This window comes from Phlebotomus papatasi, chromosome 3 (assembly GCF_024763615.1).
Source record: "Phlebotomus papatasi isolate M1 chromosome 3, Ppap_2.1, whole genome shotgun sequence".
In the NCBI taxonomy this organism is placed as follows: domain Eukaryota; kingdom Metazoa; phylum Arthropoda; class Insecta; order Diptera; family Psychodidae; genus Phlebotomus; species Phlebotomus papatasi.
In genome coordinates, this window is record NC_077224.1 from 23761351 (window position 1) to 23789253 (window position 27903).

At 35.4% G+C, this 27903-nt stretch overlaps 3 protein-coding genes across 3 annotated transcripts; 2 read left to right on the plus strand and 1 right to left on the minus strand.

The window, feature by feature from the left end:
- The first annotated feature begins 10760 nt into the window (after positions 1-10760).
- LOC129808280 (phosrestin-2) lies at positions 10761-16204 on the plus strand. Its single transcript, XM_055858121.1, has 5 exons — positions 10761-10951; positions 13518-13618; positions 13685-13744; positions 14758-14992; positions 15048-16204. The coding sequence occupies exons 4-5, from the start codon at positions 14884-14886 to the stop codon at positions 16085-16087; spliced, it is 1149 nt and encodes a 382-aa protein (XP_055714096.1). The 5' UTR covers positions 10761-10951; positions 13518-13618; positions 13685-13744; positions 14758-14883; the 3' UTR covers positions 16088-16204.
- LOC129808265 (uncharacterized) lies at positions 16192-21311 on the minus strand. The gene is made up of 2 exons (XM_055858100.1): positions 21176-21311; positions 16192-21114 (listed from the first exon to the last, which is right to left on the minus strand). Exon 2 carries the CDS (start codon positions 21084-21086, stop codon positions 16506-16508), a length of 4581 nt encoding a protein of 1526 aa, XP_055714075.1. The 5' UTR covers positions 21087-21114; positions 21176-21311; the 3' UTR covers positions 16192-16505.
- Positions 21312-25602: 4291 nt separating this feature from the next.
- LOC129808282 (malate dehydrogenase, cytoplasmic) lies at positions 25603-27273 on the plus strand. The gene is made up of 2 exons (XM_055858123.1): positions 25603-25920; positions 26108-27273. The coding sequence occupies exons 1-2, from the start codon at positions 25918-25920 to the stop codon at positions 27092-27094; spliced, it is 990 nt and encodes a 329-aa protein (XP_055714098.1). The 5' UTR covers positions 25603-25917; the 3' UTR covers positions 27095-27273.
- Positions 27274-27903: the final 630 nt, after the last annotated feature.

Sequence of the window (27903 nt, forward strand, 5' to 3'; positions counted from 1 at the left end):
TTTCTCACATTGTCACTGTAGTTGTGCGCAAACGCAACAAAGTTGATTCATAATTGAGGTTTGGTTGTTCTTCAAAATTTCCAAAATTTCATGAAAATTTGAAAAAAATTATTGGAAAGTAAAGAGGAATATTATTGATATGATTTTATTATTATTAATCGTACACTGAGGAAAAAACTGGGGTGCGATTAACTTTTTTCCTCATAACTTTAACACTTTTTAGGTGTAAAAATATATCAACATTTTTTAATGTTAATTTTACACCTTTTTAAGGGTAAAATTAACATTAAAAAGGGTAACTTTAACTCCTAATACACCTAAAAAGGGTAATATTTACACCGATTTTGGATCAATACTGCAGGGTAAAATAAACATTTCCGGAATGTTATTTTAACTTTTTCGCATTTCTCTCAAGTGTATTGACATTGCTTTATTCATTTCGAATTGTTTTCGCAACAATACTCGATAACGATAATTGATAATCTTGATATAAGCATCGAAACCAAAATCTCTGCATCACAAATCTAGAATATTGTCCACTAAGATACCTACACTGAGAAAATAATGGGAGTGCGATTAACTTTTTTTCCTCATAACTTTAACACTTTTTAGGTGTAAAAATATATCAACATTTTTAATGTTAATTTTGCACCTTTTTAAGGGTAAAATTAGCAATAAAAAGGGTAACTTTAACCCCTAATACACCTGAAAAGCATAATATTTACACCTATTTAGGAACAATAATGCAGTGTAAAATAAACATTTCCGGAACGGTTCTGGTGTGGAACCGTAGCAATTCTTGCTACAGAATTTCGTTCTGCACTCCACACTTTTCATCATATCCAATCGTGTACCGTGGATGCAGGTGACCTTGTCTTGCGTGCGTGACTTTACTCCTTGATCTTCGTAAGCTTTTCTTTAATTTTAGAACTTAATGTTTGTCTTTACCAATCCAATCTACCACGCTTGATCGTTGAGGACCATTCTCACAAAAAAGAAAAAGGATCCTCTCTTTCCCTTTCCTTGTTCGATCGATCACAAAACACTTATAGTTTCAATTTCAACTAATTTTTGTTATAAAAGTTCACTAATTAATTAGCAAAAATCCACGATTTCGAAAAAGAACTAGTCAATCAAGACACAAACCAGACTCTTATAAAATCCATAAGAAGTTCAGTTTATAGCTCTGCTAAATATGCATTGATAGATAGCTAGATAAATTTATTCATCAACAATGATTTCGAAGTACAGTTTCGTTTAACTGAGATCCCGTGTAGTTTTCAGCGTCCACCGCCGTCTTAGCGTTGGTGACCAACCTCCAGAGCAAAACGGTGGAAGAGCTCTTTCTCAGGTTGTATGTGCCAGTCATGTAAAAAACATGTTTGAACTTTTTTTGAATACACGAAATTCCAATAAAAAAGAGAAAAAACAAAAACAGAAGATTTTGCTCTGTTGAAACTGTACTGTTTTGCAGCATTGTAAAATATTTGCATATATTTAGGGGAATATTAAAAATTATTTTTACAAATTAGCTTCCAATAGTAGGCAATTCATATCAAATTCTTTCAGTCCGTTTTCTCGTAAAATGGAACTCCCTGTAATTTTCTTCGCAATTCAAAAGAAGTAAAGAATTTAAATTTTTCACACACAAAATTACACACTCTTTAAGGCGCTAGGGAAAAGTAGGGCACCTTTGAATTGGGGCCATTGGGGCACTTGTGAAATTGGGTTTTTTTTCTTCTATTTTGGAACTGAGCGCTATCATGAAGTAACTTGAGCATTGGTTTGTCGAATTAAATAACATCAAAGCACGACACCAATCTTTTTAAAAATATAAAAAAAACAATTTCAAAAGGTGCCCCATTTCCCATTTTTCTCAAAGTGAGTTTACTAAATTTTGCATAACGATCTGTGGAAAATAATGTAATTTAATAAGAACTGTAGTGTAAAATACAATAAATTGTGGAGCTCAGAGGCAAAATGACACATATGCTATGCTTAAGCCATAGGATATGTGTCATTTTGCCTCTGAGCTCCACAATTAAAAATAATAAAAATAAAAATAAGTGATGTGAAATTAAGAATATAATATTTTCTATCTGATATTTTAGGCTTTTAAAAAACCGCTTTCCTAAAACTAAAATTCTAGCCTGCAAACAGACGCTAAAACTAATTTTCTACATGGTAACATGTATTTGAAGTCAGATACTTATTTGAATAAAATGAGTAAAAGTCCTAATTTTTAGATTTGTACTAAATTATATAAATCATTTATGTATATTTACAAAAATGACATGTATTTATAAAATTCTAACTAACCTATCCGACTCGGAGGACCAGATTTGTATACTAAATCATATAAAGACTTGAAATACCATCATACTTCTTGGTTGATTCTTTATTTATTGAAAAGCATCCATTACTCTTGCCTTTTCCATTTAATTTCGATGATTAATTCTATTTTTAACAATGCTTATTTCAAGCCCAAAAACTATTTTTCGAATTCAATTCAACTAACATCGTGTTTACTCCAAAAGAACTTTAATTTAGCGTGAAAAAACATTTTTTTCTTTAACGCAGAAGTATCAGCAACACGTTCTAATTTCTAAATCATATGCAAGGTTGCGTCTTACACCATTTGTAAATCAATTATAAAAAAAAATATTACGTAATAAACTGCTGCAAACTTCGCAGATTTAATCAAGGCCATGTATCAAGAAGATAGATTCTTATATTATATTAATTTCTGAAAATAATAATTTATAATCAAATTGCAAACCATTCAAGTTTTTTTTATATTTAAAACTTATAGAATTTCGATCATTTCAACATTAGCGTTCAATCTTTCATAGTGTTAAATTTCATGAAAAATTGCAGCCCAACAGCACCAGCGGCGACATACAATCGTCTTGTAAGTGAGGCATATTGTAGTGTGTAAATTAATGAAAAGCGACGGCAGAAAAGGAGGGAAATGCCACAAATCCAGCATTAACCAACTGTTGGCCAAACAAAAAATCGATCCACATTGGGCACTATACCATGTGCAAGGCAATGTCTTTGGCTGAAAAGTCGCCACGGATGCAAAAGTGGAACAAACCACCAGGCGTCTCCACGTACTTCACCCCCTTCTGGCCAGAAATTCCACATGTTGATAAATTCGTTAATACTTGAAGGTCATCTAATCAATTTTTTTTTTATTACTTCTTGGATTGTTGGTCGACTAGAGGCGAGGCGGGAAGAGATTGACGCGAAAATGTGTTGAGAAAATTGACTTATGTGTGTTCCTATGCCACTTTATACTGTGCGCAATAAAAGTCGCTGCTATAAATAGACATACAATTACTGAATCAGAAGGCACACCAGCTTTTTTTTTTGCTTTTAATGTGCTCTTTTTTTCGCGATATTCCATCCAATGCAGATCCAATACATATAAGTGGCCGGAATGTTAAGGTCCATACATATTGCAGGGTTAGCACGGCATTATCGTTCTTTTTTGACAGCTGTCAAATGATGGCTAGTTTGACAGCTGTCAAATGATGACGCCGAATTCTAGTTGATAGCCAAATACGGCATTAAAAGACTCTTCGAGGGTTTAGAAAAGACGGAGAAGGCAACCGGGAGATAAAGTACATCGAATAAATGGGTATCTCAGTGTAAAGTAGGTTATTTTAGTGGAGAAATGAATTACAATATGTCCCTTTTGCTCTATAAGTGTCTCAGATGTCACTCATTTCAGTGTAGTTTGAGTGATAATTGAATCAAAAATGATAACGGACCCGTATCCAAATAATTCGTGTAACACTCCCTAAAGCGTAAATTTTTAGAAAAAATCAAAGTTGACACCTTCCAGATTTCTTGTTCGAATCCTTCAAAATTTTTGACGTTTAAGGGATTTTGTGAAGGCTATCAATAAAACGTAGTCATAAAACGACTACGTCACCTTACCGCTAAGTGTGCATGGACCTTTAATCATTAAGGCAGAATGATTGAATACTTGGGTTTTTCTAGGTGAATTTCGATACAAGATTCTGCATCTTGGTGTTGGTGTAACACACCCACTTTTCTCGCTCAAAAGACCCATAAATCAACTTTGCACTTTCATCATCAGTTGGCGCCTGTGAGGAGGTGGGTGGGTGGACAGGCCTCCCAATCTCGTCACAAGTGCCTCCAGGAAGGCCCACGAGTTGACCTCTGACACTGAAAATCTCATCATATCGCCTTGAAAGCCGAAGGAGGAAGCGTGCTGCAGAGGCATCATGTAACAACTTTTTTGTCCGTTGGTCCCGCCAAATTTTACAGCGAGAATGACACCCAAAATTGAAACCTTGAATTACAATAGAAAAACAACCTAAACGTTTTTTTTGTTCAGATTCTATTTCGTGTATTTATAAATAATAAATAAGACGAAATATTGAGCGATACGCGTGCAAAGTAGCGTCACATGACGCTGATGATGAATTATTCTTTCGGCTTCTCTTTTTTCTCACTTTAAACCGCCAACAGAGAGACTTCAATTTATGAAAAATGAAATTGAAGATGTCACGTAAAAAAAACACATTTTACAATATCTGAAATCTGAATCATTCGAATCATTAGTCGAATTCTCATGAAAAATGGACAATTGAGAGGGATTAATTCGGTGGGAAAGAGGTACTACACTGACTGAGTCTCAAACTTTGCAAAAATTGGAACAAATGTGTGTACAGTTTTAAGTAAAAAGAAAAAAAAACCTTATCAGTGTTCTTCGATAGGGTTAGCATTAATCAGTAATTGTGGCTTAAAAGCATTGATTGCAAAATTTATCGCATTTGTGAGTAAGCTGTAGAACTCATGACCTAGAGGAAACACGTGTTAGTTTAGATTGAAATTTTAAATTTTGACAGAAGCTGTCAAAACGCAACATCTCTTAAGCCTTGAGAATTGAGAGATATCAAAAATGAAATGTTAGTTGAACTTGGATGTTAAATATCTACACTGAGAAAAAAACGAGGGTGCGATTAACTTTTTTTCCTCATAATATAAACACGTTTTAGGTGTAAAAATATATCAACATTTTTTAATGTTAATTTTACGCCTTTTTAAGAGTAAAATTAACATTGACAAGGGTTAATTTAACCCCTAATACACCTAAAAAGCATAATATTTACACCGATTTCGGATCAATAATGCAGAGTAAAATTAACATTTCCGGAATGTTATTTTAACTTTTTCGGATTTCTCTCAGTGTATCAACTAAACAATTTGAAGAAGGCATTAATTAATTATTCAAAAATAAACATAATCCCTATTAACATGCATGGGTGAGGTGCCGAATCGTCCCTTATTTCCTGTGATTATATTACATTTTATAGGGGAAAGTTTTATTAAAGGAATATGAGAAAAATATAAAGTGTTCGAAACCGGAGAGTGTGTGCGAAGCCTGAAAGTATTCCCCTAGGTATTTTAGTTTTATTTATTTTATTTATTGTATTTACTCTAGGTTTCTTAAAATATGCCTTTTGAAATCCGTCTGAAAAAGAATATTGTACATATTTCTGTATGTACACAGTAAAAAAATTTACAACCACTACGATTGGTAATTTTTGCACGAGCGCTATGGTTGTAAATTTTGTGTATTGGAAATGTTGTGTATTGGCAAAGTTGTGTATTTTTAATTTTATAAAATGGCTTCCTGTCTATAATTTTGATTGTAGAGCAATTTTGTTCGGTTTATTTGTATTATCTGTGATATGTCTCGGTATTAAACTAAGAAAAAAAAAGAAAAAAAGAATAAAAAAGGAAAAAAAATAAGAGAGAGTCTGAGACTTGAACCCATAATCTTTGCGTTGATGGTCTCGTGTTTTCTGCCTGCGCTACCGACTTGCTTACTTCTCTTCAGCAAATGGCCAAGAGTTGCATCGTCAATTTTTCTAATTTACATTATGCTTCCTCTGTTTTCTGTTATTACATAATTATTCCTAATTTTTCACGACTGAGGCACATTTTAAGAATCCAATGAATGATTCCAGAAGACAATTAGGCAGTTAAAAATGCAAAATCTATCTGAAATCTTAGAAAAATTGCAATAGTAAACAATGGGATTTTGACAGTTCTCACACAAAATTTCCAATACACAAATTTCCTTACACAATACATAATTTTACTAGCATTATGTTAGTATCGTACCACCATTATGATAGTAATTTTACAATTTACAACCATATTGCTTGTGAATTTACACAACTTTTCAAATACACAACTTTATTTCTCACACAATTTTTTACTGTGTACACACAGTAAAAAAATTTACAACCACTAGCGTTGGTAATTTTTGCACGAGCGCTATGGTTGTGAAGTTTGTGTATTGGAAATGTTGTGTATTGGCAAAGTTGTGTATTGTCAATTTTATAAAATGGCTTTCTGTCCATAATTTTGATTGTAGAGCAATTTTGTTCGGTTTATGTGTATTATCTGTGAAAAGTCTCAGTATTAAACAAAGAAAAAATGAAAAAAAGAACAAAAAAAAAAGAAAAAATATGAAGAGAGGGTCTGAGAGTTGAACCCATAACCTTTGCGTTGATGGTCTCGCGTCTTCCGGCTGCGCCACGAATTTGCTTACTTCTCTTAAGCAAATGGCCAAGAGTTGCATCGTCCATTTTTCTAATTTACATGATGCTTCCTCTGTTTTCTGTTATTACATAATTATTCCTCATTTTTTACAACTGAGGCATATTTTAAGAATCCAATGAATGATTCTAGAAGACAATTAGACAGTTAGAAATGCGAAAAATGACTAAAATCTTAGAAAAATTGCAATAGTAAACAATGAAATTTTGACAGTTCTCACACAAAATTTCCAATACACAAATTTCATTACACAAACTTAATTTTACTAGCATTATGTTAGTATCGTACTACAAATATGATAGTAATTTTACAATTTACAACCAAAATGCTTGTGACAATACACAACTTTTCCCATACACAACTTTATTTCTCACACAATTTTTTACTGTGCATATTAACATACCCCTAAAGAGCTGACATCAGGGCATTGATCCATCCTAAAGCCCTGATTGGACTCAAGCTGATCCTCAAGAATATTTGTCTGTAAAAATTTGGCAACAAAGGTTTAGTCCTAACTACCATCTTAAGGGAGTATCATCTATTAGAGGTCTTTTATCCTTTACTTCTTCTTTTACTGCCAAATTTTACAGGCTAAATATTCTCGGGGATCAGTCTAAATCAATTTGCGTATTACGGTCGACCTTATCTCCTAGATGCAGAGTTTCATTCTTGCGAACCAGATGGAACCGGAGATCGGATCTTATTGAGGCGGTTTTGCTTGAAGACTATTAAGGGAAAGCGCGTCATTTCGGAAGACTCAAGCTTCAGACAACTCAATTTTTTTCTACGTTCCTAATGGATTTGACATTTTTTGAGAATTAAGGGTGTCAAATTAAGGAGAACACATGAAAGGTCGTCCTCTACATAAACCCATTTATTCACACGGAATTTAGTATACCAGAAGTCCGTTACTTTAAATTTGTTCCTTACCTAAGTTATAGATCATAGCCGATAACAATTAAAATCCGAAAATCAAATAAATACATAAACGACAGATTAACGTCTCAGGTTCAGAAGCATATAGCATTGCTACTAGTTTACTTTGACAGTTGTCAAACGGTTTAGCGAAACGCTATACCGTAAGTGTGGGTGATTTTGACACCCTCTTGTTCGTAAGCTTTTGTTTACTTCTAGAACTTAAGGATGGTCTTTACCTATCGAATCTACCATGTCTGATCGATGAGAACGGTCCTTAAAGATTAGAATTAAAAAAAGCTTATGATAGGACGGGTTTAAAGTCACCCGGACTTACGGTACGTTAAATGTAATATTTGCAATATCAATATACGGATTACAGCGTTTTTTCTCACGACCAAATATTTCATCTTTAAAAAAAACTTTTTTCAAACTTTTTGCAATTTCAAAAAAAAAACTTTTTGAAATTGCAATTTTTGACGAGAATTCCTCCCAATGTGTTAGAGGCCTTTGAACTTAAGGGGTCTCTCAAAATCCCGAACAGCAAAACCTCGAAAGCCAAAATTCCGAATGGGCAAAAATCCCGAACACCAAGATCCAGAAAGGGCGAAATTCCAAAACCAAAAAACCTAAAAGCAAAAATACCGGACTCCCAAATCTCGGAAAGACAAAACTCCGAAAATCCTAAATCCAAAATGGACCAACATCTCGAAACAGCTAAAATCCCGAATTCCTAAAAGTGTCATAGCTACTCCCACGATTGCACTCGCGCTTGTCGAAGGTAAATGGAAATATTTTGTATTTTGGGAAATTATTCTACGCATTGTCTTCCATACAATTTCGTCCCTTTCAGGATTTTGGCTTTCGGAATTTTGGCTTTAGAGATTTTGGCTTTTCTGTAATTTGTTTTTCAGAATTTTGGCTTTCGTGATTTTGATTTTCGGGATTTTGATCGATACCGAATTCAAGAGTACTCCTACGTATTTTTTTGAATATGTTTTAGAGCTGGTCCTGGTAAACATTTCTCCCAACATACCTATGACCGGAAAATTTGCCATTTTGAATTATTGAACGTCAAAGGTCAACCACTTTGGAAGGCTCATTTTTCAACCGATTTGGTTAAATTTGATTTTTTTTGGAAAAGTACTGCAGTGTCGAACCCGGCTGCATCGGTCTTCATCGGTAATGAACCGATTAAGTACCGATTTTTGAATAATTTTACATCCCCATAATAAAATTAATATTCCCTAAAAATAATGTTTTTTCAATTTTTCTCAAAATTGGCCCAAGCTTTTTCAATAAGTTTTGGATATGTTTTAGAGCTGGTCCAGGCGAATATTTCGCCCATATATACCTATGACCGGAAAATTCGCCTTTTTGAATTATTGAAGGTCAAAGGTCAAATACTTTGGAAGGCTTATTTTTCTTTTTGGTTAAATTTGGTTTTTTTTGGAAAAGTATTGCAAATCAGAACCCGGCTGCATCGGTCTTCATCGGTAATGAATCGGTTAAGTACCGATTTTTTGATTTTCAAATGCTTTTGTGATTTATGAATCAATTTGATCTCTAGTAGATCAGTGATTTCAAAAGATTATGCAAAAAGCTAATTCACGATGAGCTCTATCTCGTGATTTTTGTCTAAAATAGTGAAAAATTCTTAAGAAATATTTCCGAATTATTCTTAATTCTTGTTTCTAACTGATCATAAGAAGAGCCTTTACCGTGTCGAAAATATTTCCATAAATTTAAGGGTATTTCAATAAATGTAGCTAATTGTAACGCACATTTGTTAATAAAATTTCAAAATTAAAATTTGACAAGGCTGTCAAAAATCAATGTCCTCGTAAGATCATAATGACGCATGGTAAAAGAACACCGGTATTGTTTTTTTTTTTTTAGTTTTGTGCCAAATTTCTTAATTAATTTAATAAAGCATTAACCTGGAATTTACACAGCTCCTGAACTATATAGTAAAATTCTTCGAATTTCATTGAGTACAGAGTAGCAAGAAAAGATGACTAAACTGATAATTGCTTGTCCAATAAATGGATTCTGTTGAGTGTAATTAAATTAAGTGGTGGTTTAACAAGCCACCAACAGGTGTTAATTGAATCTATACTCTGAAAGACATGTGAAATTTTTTTTCGCTCCACCACACAATTTTTTTTTCATGGCGCACGAACATGATAAGATAAAATCCGATAGGTTTACGATAAATTCCGTATTTGTTGATGATTGGAAAAATATGCAGACACTGCTAACTCGTGATGGTCTTATGAGATCACATGGTTCACAGTTTTCTTCACGCACTGTTCTAATTTTAAAGAATACCAAGTGGTTAGTTTTTGCAAATTTGCGACTTTTCTTTTTAGTCAAAATGCTTTTCCAACAAACATTGAAATGAAAATAGCTCTCGACCCCGCAAATGGAAAGCCAAATGGCTTAAAATACTGAGAATGAGAATAAGAAGAAAAAAAGACTTGTCAGGAACATTCTTGCTACTCAGCCTGCCTTCATTTTAAAGGCACAAACACACGCAAAAGAATTTCTTGGTGCAAATACTCCAAATATCAATTGCTATGTACACACGTTCCAGAATGTTTCACATTGTCTTCTATATATGACATATTTATTCAGTTGGAGCACAAGTGATTTGCATAAATTACCTGTATATTCCCTCCTCATGCAAATGCGTCAGAGAGGCGAAAAAGCTCATTTTCTCGTTGAAGGTGATTTTTAAGTGGAAAGCGCGAATGTGGCTTTGCCTCCGACTGTTGACCAATGAAAGCTCCGTATGCAATGACGAGCCTCCCAAGTGGTCTTCTCACAAGCTCTCCTTGACTAATTAATCGACTATATATATTTTTTTTAATCCAATATCTCACAATCGTATTGCTTTTATATGGCCATACATGCCATACTAAGTGAGTAATCTCGTGGTATCGAATATTATATAAATATTTGCATAACTTTTTTTTTGCCTTTCAACGACATGTATTGTTTATTCACTTCCTATGAAATGCACAGTATATTTGCAAATACCACATATGCGTTGTATGTAATATAAATTCTGAGAAATTATAATTGCTATATAGAATTTGTAAGCGTTGTCTTTTTGCGGCGCTTTTGATTCTTATAAAACAAGTTTTATGATTGGTTAAGGAGAAAATATACATTGAAAGATTTTATGTAAGAAGGGGTGGTAATGGCAATACGTCCCAACTTTACGGAGTGCTCGCACTAGTAATTTCGATAAGCTCAAAAGTTCTTTAGTTTTATTCGCTTTGAATTAAAAATAAATTAAGTTTGTTAATTGTCTGAGTTAAGAGAAATAATAGGATAGTACCCACGACGAGATCAAGCATTTCATGAAGATTCTTTAACTTTAAATCATTTCTCAAATCACTTCTAGTTAATTTTATTAAGACAGGTAAAACAAATTAACAGATGATTATTGTTAAAAGCAATAAATATCAATAAGTTGCGCGGTAAGCCTCTATCAACCAATCGTCTTAACGGTCACTCAATTTAAGTTCTTTACATTAAACTCTTTCAAACACTATTTATTTATATAGTGTGACTATCTTAGACAAACTTTGCCATCCAGAATTCAAATCAGAAAAGAGACTGAAGAAAAATATTATCAAAATAGACACGATGTCAAACTTTTCGTGCATAAACTTCCTTTAACTTTCAGCAAAGCGAAAAAAGAATAAAATAATATTTCTACCTCTGTTGCGCTATTTTTCGCACGTTATCAGTTATGCAAAAATAAATTAAGCAAGATCGTTCAATTTGCGTATAATAACAATGAAAAAACTCTATAGATACGAATGGGTTAAATTCATGAGAAATTCGAATATCTTTCAAATTATATCATATTTCGTAGGGGAGACCGGGGAAAAAAAGTCATAAAACGGATATTTTATTTTTTTCATAAGCTACCTGTGCACCTCCAAAATTCTAATTAGCACAGTTTTATAGGAAATTTACCGCTCTACAACTCTGTGAAAGTCATTTTCTTCTATTTTGTAAGGACATATATTTATCGAGTCGTTTTCGAAAAGGTAATTTTGTGATCATTCTCAAAAATGCTGAGGCAAATAGTTTCAAGCATGAGATACTATCACATTTTGTTTCGCTTTATTACGGGATTCCGTAAATTTAAGTAAAATACGTAGATTACATATTTTCATTAGAAATTTATTCTTTTACACCTTTGTAAAACACACAAAAGACTGCAAATCGTTTGACCAATGCAAACAAGCGGCAACACATAGCATTGACGTTTCTTTGCACCGTTCGACATAAGAAATTGTATCGGTTATTGTTACTTTTTGCTCCATAACTTTTGTTACTTTTTACCCCAAGTGGTCGTTTTTAATAAAAGGATTTCTGGAGAAAAGAATCTTTGTAAAATTCTAAAATAGATAGTGGATTCGTATTCAAAGAATATCCAGATAATTTGGGAAATTTTCACCCGTGTATCAAATTTAAAATAAGTAGCTAATAATTAATATCTTTTGCACGGAAAATATTTCAAAAATAGGGCTAAAAATTTCGATATTTTTTATTTTCTAAATTCAGCAGAAAACTGGGAGATTATTCCAAAAACAAACCACAAGAATACATTTTCCAAGACTAATACATAACAGTGGGGTGAATTTTTGAAATATCTCCGTTTAGAATAAGACCAATGTACTGGACAGACCTATACGTAAGCCAAGAGATAGCTTAATGCAGTTGTAATTATCTCTCCCCCCCCCCCTTTAGACCCCTAGGAGTAATGGGACCATTCCCATTAAAAATGAAAAAATCTTCTCCTGAACATATTTTTTAGTGCATAGCTGTCCTCAAGTACTCCTGCGTTGTCGGCTTTTCTTTTGCGTTGGTTCCTGGCACGACTATGTTCACCCGTCCTCGTCGTAAAATCACCAAAGAGCAGTGACAAGAACCAATAGGAAGGACGATAACGCAGAAGCGCATGAGAACAGCCATGCACTTAATAAAAAATTGTTCTTTTCTCTTTTCATTTTTTATTGGAATATTACCATAACTGTTAAGAGAAAACATTTCGTGTTCATAGAAATGTTTTCATGTTTCAAAAATTATTCTGAATCCTGGGTGGAGGCAGGAATTTTCCCTATCTTCACTCCGTAGAGGAATGGATGATTTTAGTATCATTTGCTGTAATTGACGATTCTCTGTACATCGAATCCTGCATTTTACTGATCGAACACAAAGAGAGAGCAGTTATTTCATCCACTATTTTTCAAATTGTGACACGGCTAGAGATCAAACGGTAACAGATATCGACTCCCGGTCTTCGACGACCCCCCCCCCTCCCCATATGTCAATATTATCGAGCACAGTCTTTTACAGTAGACTCTTTTAATCTTGGGCATTTGGGACCAAAATGTCACCCGAATTAGGTAGAAATTCGGTCGACAATTTTTTTGAAATGAAACGATTTTTTATTCATCTGCACACACATATTGAGTTTACATACTCATATTTATGGTAAATTTAATGAAAACCCCTTAATAATGCAAAAACACATCACAACTAAGACAAATCATGATAATTTTACGCATATTTGCTTCATTTGATAATCATAACCAAATTTGAAAAATATCAACAAACTTTTTCAAATTTAACTGCTACCCGAATTAAAAAGTAGTCCGATCTTAAAAGAGCCGAATTAGCGGGAGTCTACTGTATTTCCTTTTCCTATACCCCCATCTACTCCTCCAAAACCGTGTTTTTTTCGGTTTATTTCGAAAACGGCTCCTACGATTTCTTTCATTTTCGAATATGTTTTGGAAATAGTAAAGACGAACATTTCGTTCTTAGACACCTACTTCCGAAAAACATTTCTATATCAAATTTTCAAAGGCCAAAGTTAAACCACTTTAGAGAGCCTATTTTTCAATCGATTTGCTTAAATTTAAACTTTTTCACTTAATTTAATTAATGAATCAATTTAATCGGTATAGTAAACCGGTATGCACCCAAAAACCATGCGAAAAGATAATACACGGAGAGCTCTTTCCAGCGGAGTACTCCACTTACATAGAAAGATACAAGTGAGGGCAAAGTAAGAATTGACGTACGAAAAGTTATCTAACATCCCATAAAGTTAACGATTTTATCTCTGTTCTAGTAAAGAGCAAACGGTCAGTGAACGAAACATATTCTTTCTTAGAACTTCTTAAAACGTAAGGTAAGGTAATAAGCCTTATTCTTTTATTTTGGCGTACAGTTATTATGGATGTTGAGGTTATGTAATGACCCATATAAACTAACCTTGAAAATTATTTAGTAATTGTAAACTTTCCATGTTAATGTAACGTAATAAAAACGTGTATATTTTATATTTAATTTAATAATCTAAAATATACATCACATAATTTATCAAAAACACCAAAACCAATATACGGTCTGGATCTGTTTTATTTCGTAAGTTAGGATCAATGTATTTAACACAAGAATTTAATTTAAAAAAATTAAATCACTTATTCGTATGAATTTTATGTTACTCAAAAATTCTTCTTCATGAAAGTTTAAGCTCTAAGAAATTTATAATACGAAATATGTCTTGAATTTCTTAGGTTAGAATTACCATAACCTAAAAATTTAAGTTAAGATATTGGTTAGGTCCCTTATTTTGCTTTTTCTTTTTAATATAACAATAATGCTGGCACAACATTCCATGAAGGAACTAGGCCTTCCCACAAGGGGATTTCTAGACATGCATTATTATTTTTTCTTGTACGGATGAGGTTGTCAGTCCCATGCCCGTGCAATCAACAAGTGCAGTGAAGCTTACTGGATGCAATCCAAACACCTTTAACGCCAGAAAAATTCCTGGTGACCTAAAGGAGATTCGAACCCGGGACACTTGCATCATAGAGCGAGTGCTCTACCACTTGACTCATTGAGTGCCCTTTTTCTTTATAACAAGATATTGAAAGTGAATACACGTGAAAATAATATCACAATGATGACGTATTCAAAACCTCTCTATTTCATAACACAAATTTTATCAAGTCACAGAAATTTCTACGTAACTGAACTAATTTAATTTATTGATATTCCTAAAGGTTAACCATTAAGTTACGTATCGCTATTGATTTTAGACTTTGGTGCATTCCTTTTCCAATGCACCTGGAAAATCTTTTTGTTTTCCATCTCACCTCAATTGATTTCGCAACACCCACTAAAATGAATCCGTAGAACTGAGAACTATAATTGGATTCCCTTAGTGGTGCAAGGTGTATAAAAGGAAATGTTGCAGTCGAAATTAGAGCAGTTGTGTCTTGTATTCTCAAGTGAATTAACTAAGAAAAAAAAGTAGCAAAGATGGTGGTTAACTTCAAGGTGTTCAAGAAGTCATCTCCAAATGGAAAAGTTACGCTGTACATGGGAAAGCGTGATTTCGTTGATCATCTTTCAGCTGTTGAACCAATAGGTGGAAAAAGCTTTGAGTAGGATTAAGCAAATTGGAATTAATAAAATTTTTGCAGATGGTGTCATTGTGCTGGATGATGAATATGTGAGAGATCAACGAAGGGTCTTTGGCCAGGTTGTCTGCTCGTTCCGATATGGTCGTGAGGAGGATGAAGTTATGGGCCTCAATTTCCAGAAGGAATTGTATTTGGCATCCGAGATGATCTTCCCTAAAGAAAAGTCCAATCCATCGTTGACGAAGTTGCAGGAACGTCTGCTTAAGAAACTAGGACCTAATGCCTATCCCTTCACCTTCACTATTCAACCTAGTGCTCCTGCTTCAATTACACTTCAACAGGGCGCAGATGAAGAAGGAGATCCATGTGGGGTCCAGTACTTTGTGAAGATCTTCACGGGAGAATCAGAATCCGATAGATCCCATCGTAGATCAACTGTAACTTTGGGTATCCGCAAAGTTCAGTACGCTCCAACGAAGCAAGGAGCACAACCATGCACCGTAGTTCGGAAGGATTTCATGCTGAGCCCTGGGGAACTGGAACTGGAAGTGACCCTTGATAAACAACTCTATCACCATGGTGAACGGATCGGAGTGAATATTTGCATCCGCAACAACTCCAACAAGGTTGTGAAGAAGATCAAGGCAATGGTGCAGCAGGGAGTAGATGTTGTACTCTTCCAGAATGGTCAGTATCGAAATACTGTTGCCACGATGGAAACCAGCGAAGGATGTCCTATTCAACCTGGTTCGAGTCTTCAGAAAGTCATGTACCTCATGCCAGTAATTAGTTCCAACAAATTCCGCCGTGGAATTGCTCTCGAGGGACAATTTAAGCATGTTGATGGAAACTTGGCATCTACAACATTACTTGCTAATCCCGAACAGAGGGATGCTTTTGGCATTATTGTATCCTACGCTGTCAAAGTGAAACTTTTCCTAGGAGCTCTAGGTGGGGAAGTATCAGCTGAACTTCCCTTCGTCCTTATGAATCCCAAACCCAATACCAAGGGAAGACTCATGCAGGCTGATAGCCAGGCTGATGTTGAAACATTCCGTCAGGATACCATTGATCGCGATATGTCAGTTGACGGATACTAAGACCTCTGCACTTCATGAACCAACAAGTAAACAAGTGTTACTGACTTATAAAAATATATCTAATGCTGCAGAATAGGAATACTGGTTAAATTTAAATAAAATTATTATTCAAACATTCATAAACCTTTTATTAAGATTGAAAAATAAAACGTCAAATAGGGGGAGATACAAAAACCATCAAGGTTTAGCTAAGACACATACCTTATAGTCATGATAAACTACGTTAAGTGTAGTCTTTAGCGCTACCAGAAACTTCTTTTTCGTCTTCTTTTTTTAAATTTAGATAAAAACATATTCTCAATGTTTTATTAAACAAAAAAAACCAAGGAAGTAAAATAAATTATTTCTAATAGTGCACAATGGTGTGTGTCTGTGCTAACTCAGTATGCGTCCCGACTTTTTCAAATTATATTTTTTCCTAGTCCATATTTATAAAATCTTCATATATTTTAATCAATCTTTCATTCTTAACAGTATTACTTATATCAAGGGGACTAAGTCCTTCATTGTTGGGATTTTGCAAAAGTTTCTTAAGTAGATCAGTATTGATGCTATTGAGGTGAGTAATTAATATATCAAGATCACTGAAGAAATAGGACTTACTACAAATTTGTGGTAATTTATGCAATAGCGTATCTTTATTCTCGTCTTCCAGACAAAAAATTAAATATCGTTTTTCTTTAGATACAAATCTAATATGCCTTAAGAAAAACTCTTCGGATTGATTGTGAAATGGTGTCCTTTTGAAGGTATCTTGCTGAAGTAGTAATTCCTCTATACATGCTGTAATCTCTTCATTCTTTTTTTCGATACATTCTCTCAAAGCCATGTAAAAATTAATTTCATCCATTGTTTTATTCGTACTACAGCAATGCATAAAATTTTGGTTTTTCGAATTTTGAAGGGTCATAAGACGAATTAATGTTTCATTTTCAATTGTTTTGAATAAGAACTTGAAGAAGTTGGAATTAATTTTTGACGCTGCAATATGAAGAACGGAATTACCGTCTTCATCGAAGTCATTTAGTTCCGACATTAAATATCTGTCAACGTTACTTTGTTCTTCAGGTTTATTGCTCTTGAGCCAGTTGTAGATAAAGTCTGCAGCTTTCTTGGTTCGATATTTAAATTTGAAACCAACAACAGTATGAAGGAAAAAGATTTTGTTACCAGTTCTGGATTTCCAGGAGAACTTATCTTCAAGGATTCGTAGTAAGAGTTTCTCAATGATGTTACTTTTTTCGTCTTCATCAGACTCAATTTGATTGCCAAGAGCTAGGCATAGATTCAAATCTCTTCCAATGGACAAAGGGATATTATCACTTTCAGAACAATGGGACAGGGGGGTCAGGTACTGAAAGAGCGTTTCTTCGTTAAACGTTCTAAATATATACGTTATAAATGCTTCGTTGACGTAGTCCGCATTTTCATCTGAATGAAAATGTTCCAGAAGAGATCTTCCGTTGAAATGAGGACTCGTAGTTAATTCTTCAATTTCATGAGGTTTCAGAACTGCCAGAAAATCTTTCATCAAGTAGTCTTTCTTGTTTACCCAGAAGTAGTACAAAATCGAATTGTTATCCGCACAAATAAATTTGAGACCAAGATTTGAAAATGCAGCAACGATTCTTCCAACAAAATCAGTTCGACTGTGATGATCTAGGTCATACCGACGTAAAAATTCATACATTATGTCTTCTTGTACTAGATACCTAGCTATATTATCTATGTAGTCATGCGATTTGTTAAACTCTTCCTCCATAAGGACAACATGCCTAATGTAGTGCGTATCAAATTCGGTAAGTAATCGGTTTTGTATCCAATCTTTGAAATCACTGAATTCATCAGCATAATCAATGCGCTTCAGTTTGAAGTAGAGGAAGAAGAATTTTGTCCTATGCCAAGTGGACATTACGTATTTCTTCAGGGCTTGATGACATTCCTGAACGACTTCGTTTTCCGTCAGAACGTTTTCTGTTATTAGAGAATTGTAGTACTCTTCTAGGAAATCGGCATCAGACCCTCCAATTTTTTTCTTCACAAATGCATCAGCTTTTTGCAAGATTGACGCCTTTTCACAATCTCCGAAGATTCTAATAGAATACCTAACAACAAAGACTACCTGAGGAGGTTTTATAAACAAATAACCATTATCAAGAAGATTGTAGTACTCGTCAAAATTGAAATTTTGAATTTCTTCTGGATTAAAAATATTTTCTATAAACTTCACAGCATTATTAACTTCTTTGATTTTGTGTCTCCACACATGCAGTAAGAAAAAATCACAGAATTTTAAGAGGTAGTTGAATATGTTCCCTTCTGGATCCAAGCTAAATAGTCTATCTCTACTGATAAATGCGTAATTTGTCTTAATTTTCTCCATTAAAAATCTATAAACGAAGTCATTGATGACTGTGTCGGGATGTTGCTGTGCTAAGTATTCTAGAACAGTCTTGTTGTACTGTTCCAGTTCTTCAAAAATACATTCGGCACAGAAGTATTCTGCGTAGGTTCGATGTACGTAGAAGAAGTCACCGTTGTCTGATCGTGTAATGAAACCTCTGGCTAGGATTTCAACGTCCTTGCTGATATCAGCTTCGATTTCGATTATGTGAGTTAGGTTCAATTCGACAACAGCCAGATATTTGTGAATTTTTCGGATGATTTCAATATCCTGTTTTCTCTTAGCTATTGCAAAATTTGACGTATGATCTATCCCTTCCTTTTCATAGAAACCATCAAAGGACATCTCAAAGATGATCCCGTAAATGGTCCAAGTATCCACATTTTCGAACTTCATTAGGAAGCGATTTCCAGGATTTTCACAATACCGCTCGCAATCCCTTGTTGTGATATCAGCGAGCATCCTGAGTAAGATCGGCGTCTGTAGGATAGCTGTAAATTCTTCAAAATATTGCAAAAATTTCTCCTGAAACTCGAGGATTCGTTCTAGATGAACCATATTGGGTAGCTTCCATTTCCAGTACTCCCATGTAAATCTTTCGATTTCTTCAGTCTTATAAGGATTTATCGATGTTACATAGGATGGATCAGGACGACCTGGACCCTGAAGTATATATTTGCAGTGGAGACGACTAGTGATGAAACACTTAAAGTTCCTCTTGGATAGTTTATGGATTAGGTTCAAAACTAAGGTTTCGTAGGTTGGAGAGATTTCATCGAATCCATCGAAGAAGAGGAAAATTGATGGAGATGACAGATCATTTACATAGATGCGCAGAAGCTTGTTTTCCAAGGTCCTATTGGGACCATAGGTGGCCAATTTATCCAGAACAAAGTTAACTGCTTCTTCTTCCGTGAAACTCGATGATTTCCTTTCGAAGAAAACCTTCGAATATCGTTTCAAGTCGAAGAAATCGACCCAGAAGTAGGAAAATTTCTCTTTGAAGAATATCGCTGCATTCTGCAATCCACAGGATTTGCCCATTCCAGGTCCTCCAGTTACAATGTAAGTCATCCCTTTGGATCTGACCCTACTGAAATCATCCTTATCTCTCTTAAAGAACATATCTGTGTGATTTTGGGAAGTAAAAGGCCATCTTTCCAAATAAATCGAAGGAATTTTATCCCGAGGAAGTTCCTTTCCCATCTGAACCTGTTCTCCTTCAGCCAAACGTTCCAGGACGTCACTCATGAAACTAGAATAGGAATCATCATGGTAAATTGGGATACTAGAAAGGGGGATTGAGTATCCCTGAAAATCGATTTTCTTGTCCATAAACTTGTCCTTTGATGCTTCTGTGAATTCCTCGAACCTACAGAGATTTATTCTTAATACATTGTCAGCCTGTTCTTCTTCCCATTTTTTCACGATGAAAATTATGCAATCATTATCTGTTATCTCTTCTGTGAATTTTCCAGCGTCATCCAAGTACAAAATAAGTTTCTTATCATAAGTTTTAAGAGCACTAAATTGCAATTTTGAAATTTTTGAAGCAGGAACAACCAATAGATCCTCCATTTCCTTCCTCAAAGCTCCATGAACCTTCAGTATTGCTAACTTTACACTCCCATCACAGACAATTTTATGGCACTTTCTGACTTCCTCTAAGAGGTTAGTTAAAGTTTCATCAGTAAATTCAGCCCAATCGGGAAGATCCTGGATGAAGGTTTCACTTATAGGCGGGAAATCCACCTCAATGATTGTTTTACATAAAATTTTCTCCCAACTATCCCTGCCAAGGGTCTTTCTGGACCTCTTTTCAGGATCAATGGCAGTGAATTCAAAGAGATTCTTCCGGAAGATTTTCCTGAAGGACTCCACATTGAACACTTTGTAGTTCTTTGACAACATCTTGTCGTTGATGGCAGCTAATTTATCAAGATTTGGCGACCGAGACACAATCGTCATACGATCCTGGAAGTATTTCAGTCCCAAGTCCAAAACTTTCTCTTTGGAATTTTTAAGAATAAGATCAATTAATTTCTGAATATTGGCACTTGATTTATCTCCAAATTTGAAGATCTCAGCTCCTCTGTCGCTCAAGACGGCAAACAATTCCTGAACATCCTCATTGTCCTCCTCAACTGTATCATCATCATCAACATATACCAGATTGGTTAGGACAATGTACCTAAGAAGATGATCCTGAGCATGCAGCAGGCTCACCTGGAAGGTCTCATTCATTGCTGCATTGAGGTATTGCCTCAAATTGAAGTTTTTCCACAAATCTCTGGTAGTCTTCGTCTCAATATCATTTTCCACGCCGCAATAGAAATGATCACTGAGGATTTTCTTCTTCTGGTTCATCACATGCTTGGCCTGGAGGAAGATCAGATACTTTCTCCCATTGTGATCGAAATCCACGACAACATCATCGAACTTGGGGAATTTTTTGACTTCCAGACCAACAGAGAAGCTCTGACACTCCATCTCAACCATCCGGAGGCAGACATGGAGCAAGAGTTCCTCCTGAAACTCAAACCCATGATCTCCAGTGACTTCAGAGTCATATTCACAGCCCAAAACGGAATCCATGGAGCAGGGATATCTCAGGGAATTGGGGCTATCAAACGATACTATCTTTATTGCACGAAAGAATTTAAGAAAATTCCAATAGGATTTACCTGATAGGGAGGAGAAAAAAGCATCTATCTCAGGGTACTACTCTATTGAGGATTTTGCACTACATTTCACGGTATTTAGTGCCCGGAAACTAATTCTAAATCACATTTTTCTTAGAAGCCGGTTATGGTCTTATCTTCCCATTTTTTGACAGATAAAAGGTGACCCAAAAATTACACTTTTGATCGTTGAAACGTTGGAACATTGTCGACAATTGTCAACAATGCAGAATTTATTAGAAGACTTTAAAATCCAGACTTACTATTCAATTATTAGCGATAAAACCTAAAATAGAGCCTAATGCCCAAGACTCACTTACGACTTGAGCCGACATACGGCTTAACGTAATTATAATCAAAATAATGATTTAACTAAGTTCCCATCAGTTTCCTACTATCTTAGTCGTTTTTCGATTTGAGCTAAGTAAAGGATTAGGCAGAAACTGATGGAACTGTAATCCGATCATTATTTTGATTATAATAACGTTAAGCCTCCTCTCGGCTTAAGTCGTAAATGTGTCTAAGCTGACTGTTAATTAAAGTCTTAGAGCAGGGGTCCCTTACCCGTGTCAGAAGGGATGTTCGAATTTCTACTATTTTACAATGTTTACTTGCTATCTATGTTACCAAAAGTAAATAAAATATGCAGAAAATTCTAAATGAAAAATAAACAAAGTGTCTCAGCTTTGAAGTGTACTCGAACTCAAAAGAAAGAGCTATCGGTGCATTAATTTTTCGCATGCTTTGTAGGTACACGCTTTACTACACCTATTAAAATTATTGATGAATTTAAAAAGTCATTCCGAAATAAGAAATTGGTTAAGAAAAATAGGTTTTAAAAGATTTTAGCATATGACTAACAAACTTTCGAATAAAAAATTAAATCCGAGAAAAGTAAATCATTTACGGATACTAAAGTCCGATGCAGTCGCGTTGAAAATTTCAAGATCCAAATTTAAGCAAATCATTTGAAAATAAGCCCGCCAAAGTGGTTAAACTTTGATGTTCGAAAATTCGATATTGAAATGGTTTTTGAAGATAGGTGTCTAAGGACGAAATATGCGCCTTGACTACCTCTAAAATACATTAGAAAATGAAAGAAATCGTAGGAGCCGTTTCCGAAATAAACAAAAAAAAATATGGTTTTGAGGGGAAGGAGAAGGGTGGGAGGAAAAAGGGAAAACAGACTGGGGGGTCCCCGAATACCGGAAGTCGATATCTCTTACCGTTTGGCCTCTAGCCGTGTTACAAGTTGAAAAAGAGTGGATTATATAACTGCTCTCTCTATGAGTTCACTCAGTAAAATAATATTCACTGTGATTCTTTAAAATATTTCCCTAAGTTTTATTTTTTTAAATACCTTTTTGAAAAATTAGGGTAAGTGTACCCAATTCCAGCTTGCAATTCCGGCCACCTTTTTTGTTCCTCGAATTTTTATGAATTTTTAATTTTTACATACTCCAGGGATTATACAATGCAAAATAATATCAAGAAATATAGCTGCGACAAACGAGATGATGTAAAAAAGGCATTGGAAGAATTCCTGAAGGGCAAGGAACTATCAGAATGAAGGTGGCCGGAATAGAGCACCAAAGCCATGTCTACATTTTTATTCATTTTAAAATGTATTAAGAATGATTTTAAAGTAAATAAAGACGATAAACTGTCTACAGGGTTCTAAGGAACACTCCTTAAGTAGAAGGAAATGAAAAAATCAATTTCTATTAAATATAATATATTGCATTTCAAACATGATACTTTAGTGCTTGCATGCAACTATGCCGAAATTTGGCACACTTACCCTACTTATTTCGAAAAGATACAAAGACCATAAACCAATAAATTATTTTCGTGGTAGGTTTTATTGTATAGTTCACCATTTTATTGGGAGTTTCTGTTCCCAATTAGGAATAGTAAAATTTTACTGTTTGCAAGAACAGTTAAATTTGCTTTTAAAAAATACAGTCATATTTCCTAACCCGACATAAAAGTGACTTATTAAAATTTTCCGCGAATAGTAAATTTGTTGCGAAACAAAAAATACAATAATGTTATTTATTATAAATCCAGAATGGACGTGGCGCAATCGTCATAATTAGGCCATGAAATATTATAAAAGTGATCGCGCCACCGATATTCTTTTTCAAACTGTTTGCAGTTCTTACGATTAGTGCACAGTGCATAGTTTACTGTTCCAGGAAACAGCGAATTTACCTGTCCTTGCGAATAGTAAAATTTTTCTTTGGGAACAGTTAAATTTACTATGTCTGCTAACAGCAAATTTTGCTGTTCCTTCTGACAGATTTTTTTTCTGCGGGAAATTTTATGTTAACACAAACACGAACACAAACACATTTTTTGCTGTAAACAGTAAAATTTTCTTTAGGAACTGTAAATTATACTGTTCCCGGAAAGAGCAATTTGTTATTTTTCCTGAAAACAGCAAATCTTACTGTGCCTAAGAACAGTAAAATTTTCCTCTGTAAGAACAGCAAAGCTTACTGTTCCTGAAAGCAGCACACTTTTGCTGTTCCTATTGACAGTAACATTTTTCAGGGTTTTCAAGGAGACAGTAAATTTTTACTGTTCCGGGAAGATAATATTTTACTGTTTCAGCTATAAACAGTAAATTTTGATGTGAGAACGGCGAGAACAGCAAATTTATTTTTTCTGCAACAGATTTTTTTTTTAATTTTCCTGCAAACACTAAAATTTTGCTGCTACTGTGAATAGTAAAATTTTAGTGTTGGAACAGTGAATTTTACTGTTCCTGAAAGCAGTTAAATACTGCTCTTGGATATAGAAAATTTTTTCTTTGAGAACAGTAAATTTTACTGTTCCTGCAAATAGTCCACAGTGCAGTTTACTGTTCCAGGAAACAGCAAATTTACCTGTTCTTGCGAATAGTAAAACTTTTCTAAGGGACAGTTAAATTAACTGTTCCTACAAACAGCAAATTTTGCTATTCTATAGATTTTTTTCTATGGGAAATTTTACTGTTCATAAAAACAGCAAATTTGGCTATTATTGCAAACAGTAAAATTTTTCTCTAGCAACAGTAAATTTTACTGTTTCTGGAAAGAGCAATTTTTACTTTTCCTGAATATAGTAAATTTTATTGTGCCTGAGAACAGTAATTTTTCTCTGTAAGAACAGCAAAACTTACTTTTCCTGAAAGCAGCAAATTTTGCTGTTCCTACAAATAGTAAATTTTTTCTCTCAAATTTCACTGTTCCTAGGAATAATAATTTTTGTTTTTCCTGAAATCATCAAATTTTGCTGTTCCTGTTAACAGTATTTTTAGCTAAGATTCCTTACAATCTAAGCTTTTTCAGTTGAAACAGTAAATTTTTGTTGCTCCTGAAAAGATAAAATTTTACTGTTTCTGCTAAACAGTAGATTTTGATGTGAGAATGATGAGATTGGCAAATTTATTATTTCTGCAGCAGCAAGTTTTTACTTTTCCAGCAAACAGTAAAATTTTACTGCTCCAGCGAATAATAAAAGTTTTCTGTTGGAACTGTGAATTTTACTTTTCTTAAAACTAGTAAATTTTACTGTTCCAGCAAGCAGTGAAATAATGCTTCTGCATGCATGCATGCAGTAAAATTTTTCTTTGAGAACAGTAAGTTTTACTGTTCCTGAGAATAGAAAATCTTACTGTTCTTGAAAACATTAAATTTTACTCTTTCTACGAACAGTAAAATTTGTCTGCTCCTAATTTCTGTACCTATGAAAACTAAAATTTGTCTGTGAGAACAGTAAATTACTCTTTTCTGGGAAAAGTTTTGCTGTTTGAGTGTTCGATTGATTAGAATAAGTTTCTTCTCTAAGGATTTCTATTTTTTTTTTTATTTTTTTTTTATCAGCTAAATATTTTTATCAAGAATATGTCCACTCGACTCGGGTTAAACGCTAAAATAACGCTCAATTTCGCCTCCAGTTCGCGTCTTCTGACTGTTCTCAAGGTTCTCAACCAACCAAAGAGACTTTCCTGCCAAAGCTTTTTGGATAATGACTTAAATAACTTATTCTTGACTCTGTTTCTTCAACTACATTATTACATAAATAATTACCTGCAGACGATTTAAGAGATACCACTTTGATCCACCTTCCGGCTTAGGGCATCCCAAGGGTTGGAATTAGCAGTTTCCATCTTATTGCTCTTGCTCCCTTCCTTTGTTAAATCCTCTTGAACTCACTAAGATTGAAGTATTTATTTGTTCAGCGAATCTTGTCTTTTTACATGACCTAGCTTGCTTTTCCTATTTTTGATTTTTTCAAAATTTCAATTTAAGTTCATAATTTTAAATATTTATTTTATTCAAAGCATAATCACGTGTTAACTTTAACAAAAACCAGAAAAAATAATAGGTTAATCCTTAAATTGCGCCTCTCATTCAGTCAACAAGTTCAGCCAGAAATAGTTTAAAGTGCAAAGTCAATATTTTTCCTAATCTTATCATTAATAAAACTCGCGAATGTTTTTATTAGTTATCTGAGTGATCAGAGTCATGAGAGAAGGAAAAAAATGCGAGGGAAAACCGTTGGTATTCAAATATTCAAATTGGAAAAGCGAATAGGCCTTTTGCCTCCAGAGCTTTCCAATTGGAAAGTCTGCAGATTCCGGTGGAGCCATTCGCAGAGTGAAACCTCTCCAAATTTTTGGAGCAGTCTCTCCATTTATTTCTGCGTCTGAGTCGCTTCTTTGCTAATTCCTTGCATCGCATCTCTCTCGAGTGGAAATGGTGAGTTACGTAATGTGTGTCCGGAAAAGCATTTTCCCGGGCTATTTTCACCACAAACAACGCGCGTGCCAAATCGGCTAAATTCCTCCGGGGAGGTCAAATTCCGCCGCGAGATTTGCATATTTGGGATGTGCAAACCGGGAGTTTAACATTCATTTGACCTTTGGGCATTTATGCTTGTTCACAGGCCGAACCAATTCGTGTTGTTGTGACAGGAGCAGCCGGGCAGATTGCCTATTCCCTGCTGCACATGATAGCCAAGGGAGATGTCTTTGGGCGACAGCAGAAACTCATCCTGCACCTCCTGGACATCCCGCCGATGATGGGCGTTCTCGGGGGAGTTGTGATGGAACTGGAGGACTGTGCTCTGCCTCTGTTGGTGCAGGTGGTGGCTACAGCTGATCCAGCGGTGGCTTTTAAGGATGTGTCTGCGGCCTTCCTCGTTGGAGCCATGCCACGGAAGGAGGGCATGGAGAGGAAGGATCTGCTGTCGGCCAATGTGAAGATCTTCAAGGTTCAGGGTCAGGCTCTGGATCAGCATGCCCGGAAGGACGTGAAGGTGTTGGTTGTTGGCAATCCCGCCAACACCAATGCCTTCATCTGTTCCCATTTCGCTCCCAGCATCCCAAAGGAGAACTTCACGGCCATGACACGGCTGGATCAGAACCGTGCTCGATCCCAGATTGCCGTCAGATGCGGAGTTCCCATTGAGCAAGTGCGCAACGTTGTCATCTGGGGCAATCACTCCTCCACCCAATTCCCGGACGTCCGGAATGCCACAGTGGCTGGAAAGGATGCCTACTCTGCCGTGGGGGATACTGCCTTCCTCCAGGGTGACTTTGTGTCGACTGTTCAGAAGCGCGGAGCTGCAGTGATCAGTGCCAGGAAGATGTCCTCAGCCATGTCTGCTGCCAATGCAGCTTGCGATCATATGCGCGACTGGTGGAACGGAACCAATCCCGGAGACTTTGTGTCAATGGGAGTGCTGTCCGATGGAAGCTACGGAGTCCCCAAGGACCTCATCTTCAGCTTCCCCTGCACAGTGAAGAACGGCAAATGGAGCATCGTTCAGGGACTGACAGTGGAGGACTTCGGGAAGGAGAAACTGGCCATCACGGCCAAAGAACTGGAAGAGGAGAAGGCTGAGGCCGTGGTGGTCTGCTCGGCAGATTGACTAGATGGCCCCAGTAAATTGTAAAATTGCATGCCAAAATCTCCGGAAACAAGCCACAGGGTGGTTCAGTTCAGTCGTTGCAACAACGGAAAATTATTCACATATAATTATTATTTTCTAAGTGGTGCTGGCTCAGTTATATCCATCATGCACAATAAAAAAAGTTTTTGAAGGAAAAATAGCTTTGGGTTTTTTTTAGAGGATTTTGGAAGGAAAATCAAGTAAAAAACGGCTTGTCCTTACTCTGCAAACGCATTAACATAGGACTTCTGTGATGGCTAGCCCTGTGATGTCATAGAAGAGTCCTGAGACAAAATCTCAATTGAAACATGATTCTGTGTTGTGATGAGATTTTCTATGCTAATCCTAACCTCGAAAGATGTTAAGCTGTAAAAGTGGGGTTATTCAAAAGGATTCCGAAAATTCTGGGACTTCGTAAATCCCGGGATCGCTAATGTCTTAGGCCCCCAAAATTCCGCGGGGTTCTTGGCGTAAAGCTACCAGCTACCATAATCGGATTCGTAATATCCGAGACTTTTTGGATCTCGGTTATCAAGGGGTGACTCATACTGAGAAACCCTTGTCAATTGTCCTAAAACTCAAGAAATGCATGCGAAACACGAGAAACCAGAAACCTACTATGCTCTGGCTGAATCCAGGATGAGGTATGATATTGTGTTCTGGGGGAACACCTATAGTGCGCGTCTGACCCCTCTGGTGACGGCGCAAAAGTCATTGATACGAGTAATGTCGTTTGCTGGGAGAACGGATCATTCGCAGCCTCTCTTTGACGCGTGGAGGATTATGCC

Bases quoted from the DNA above. Each gene is read 5' to 3' on its own strand.
- LOC129808280 (XM_055858121.1), top strand. From the start codon at position 14,884: ATGGTGGTTAACTTCAAGGTGTTCAAGAAGTCATCTCCAAATGGAAAA. The intron at 14,993-15,047 runs GTGGAAAAAGCT...AAATTTTTGCAG, and splicing joins TTCAGCTGTTGAACCAATAG to ATGGTGTCATTGTGCTGGAT.
- LOC129808265 (XM_055858100.1), bottom strand. From the start codon at position 21,086: ATGGATTCCGTTTTGGGCTGTGAATATGACTCTGAAGTCACTGGAGAT.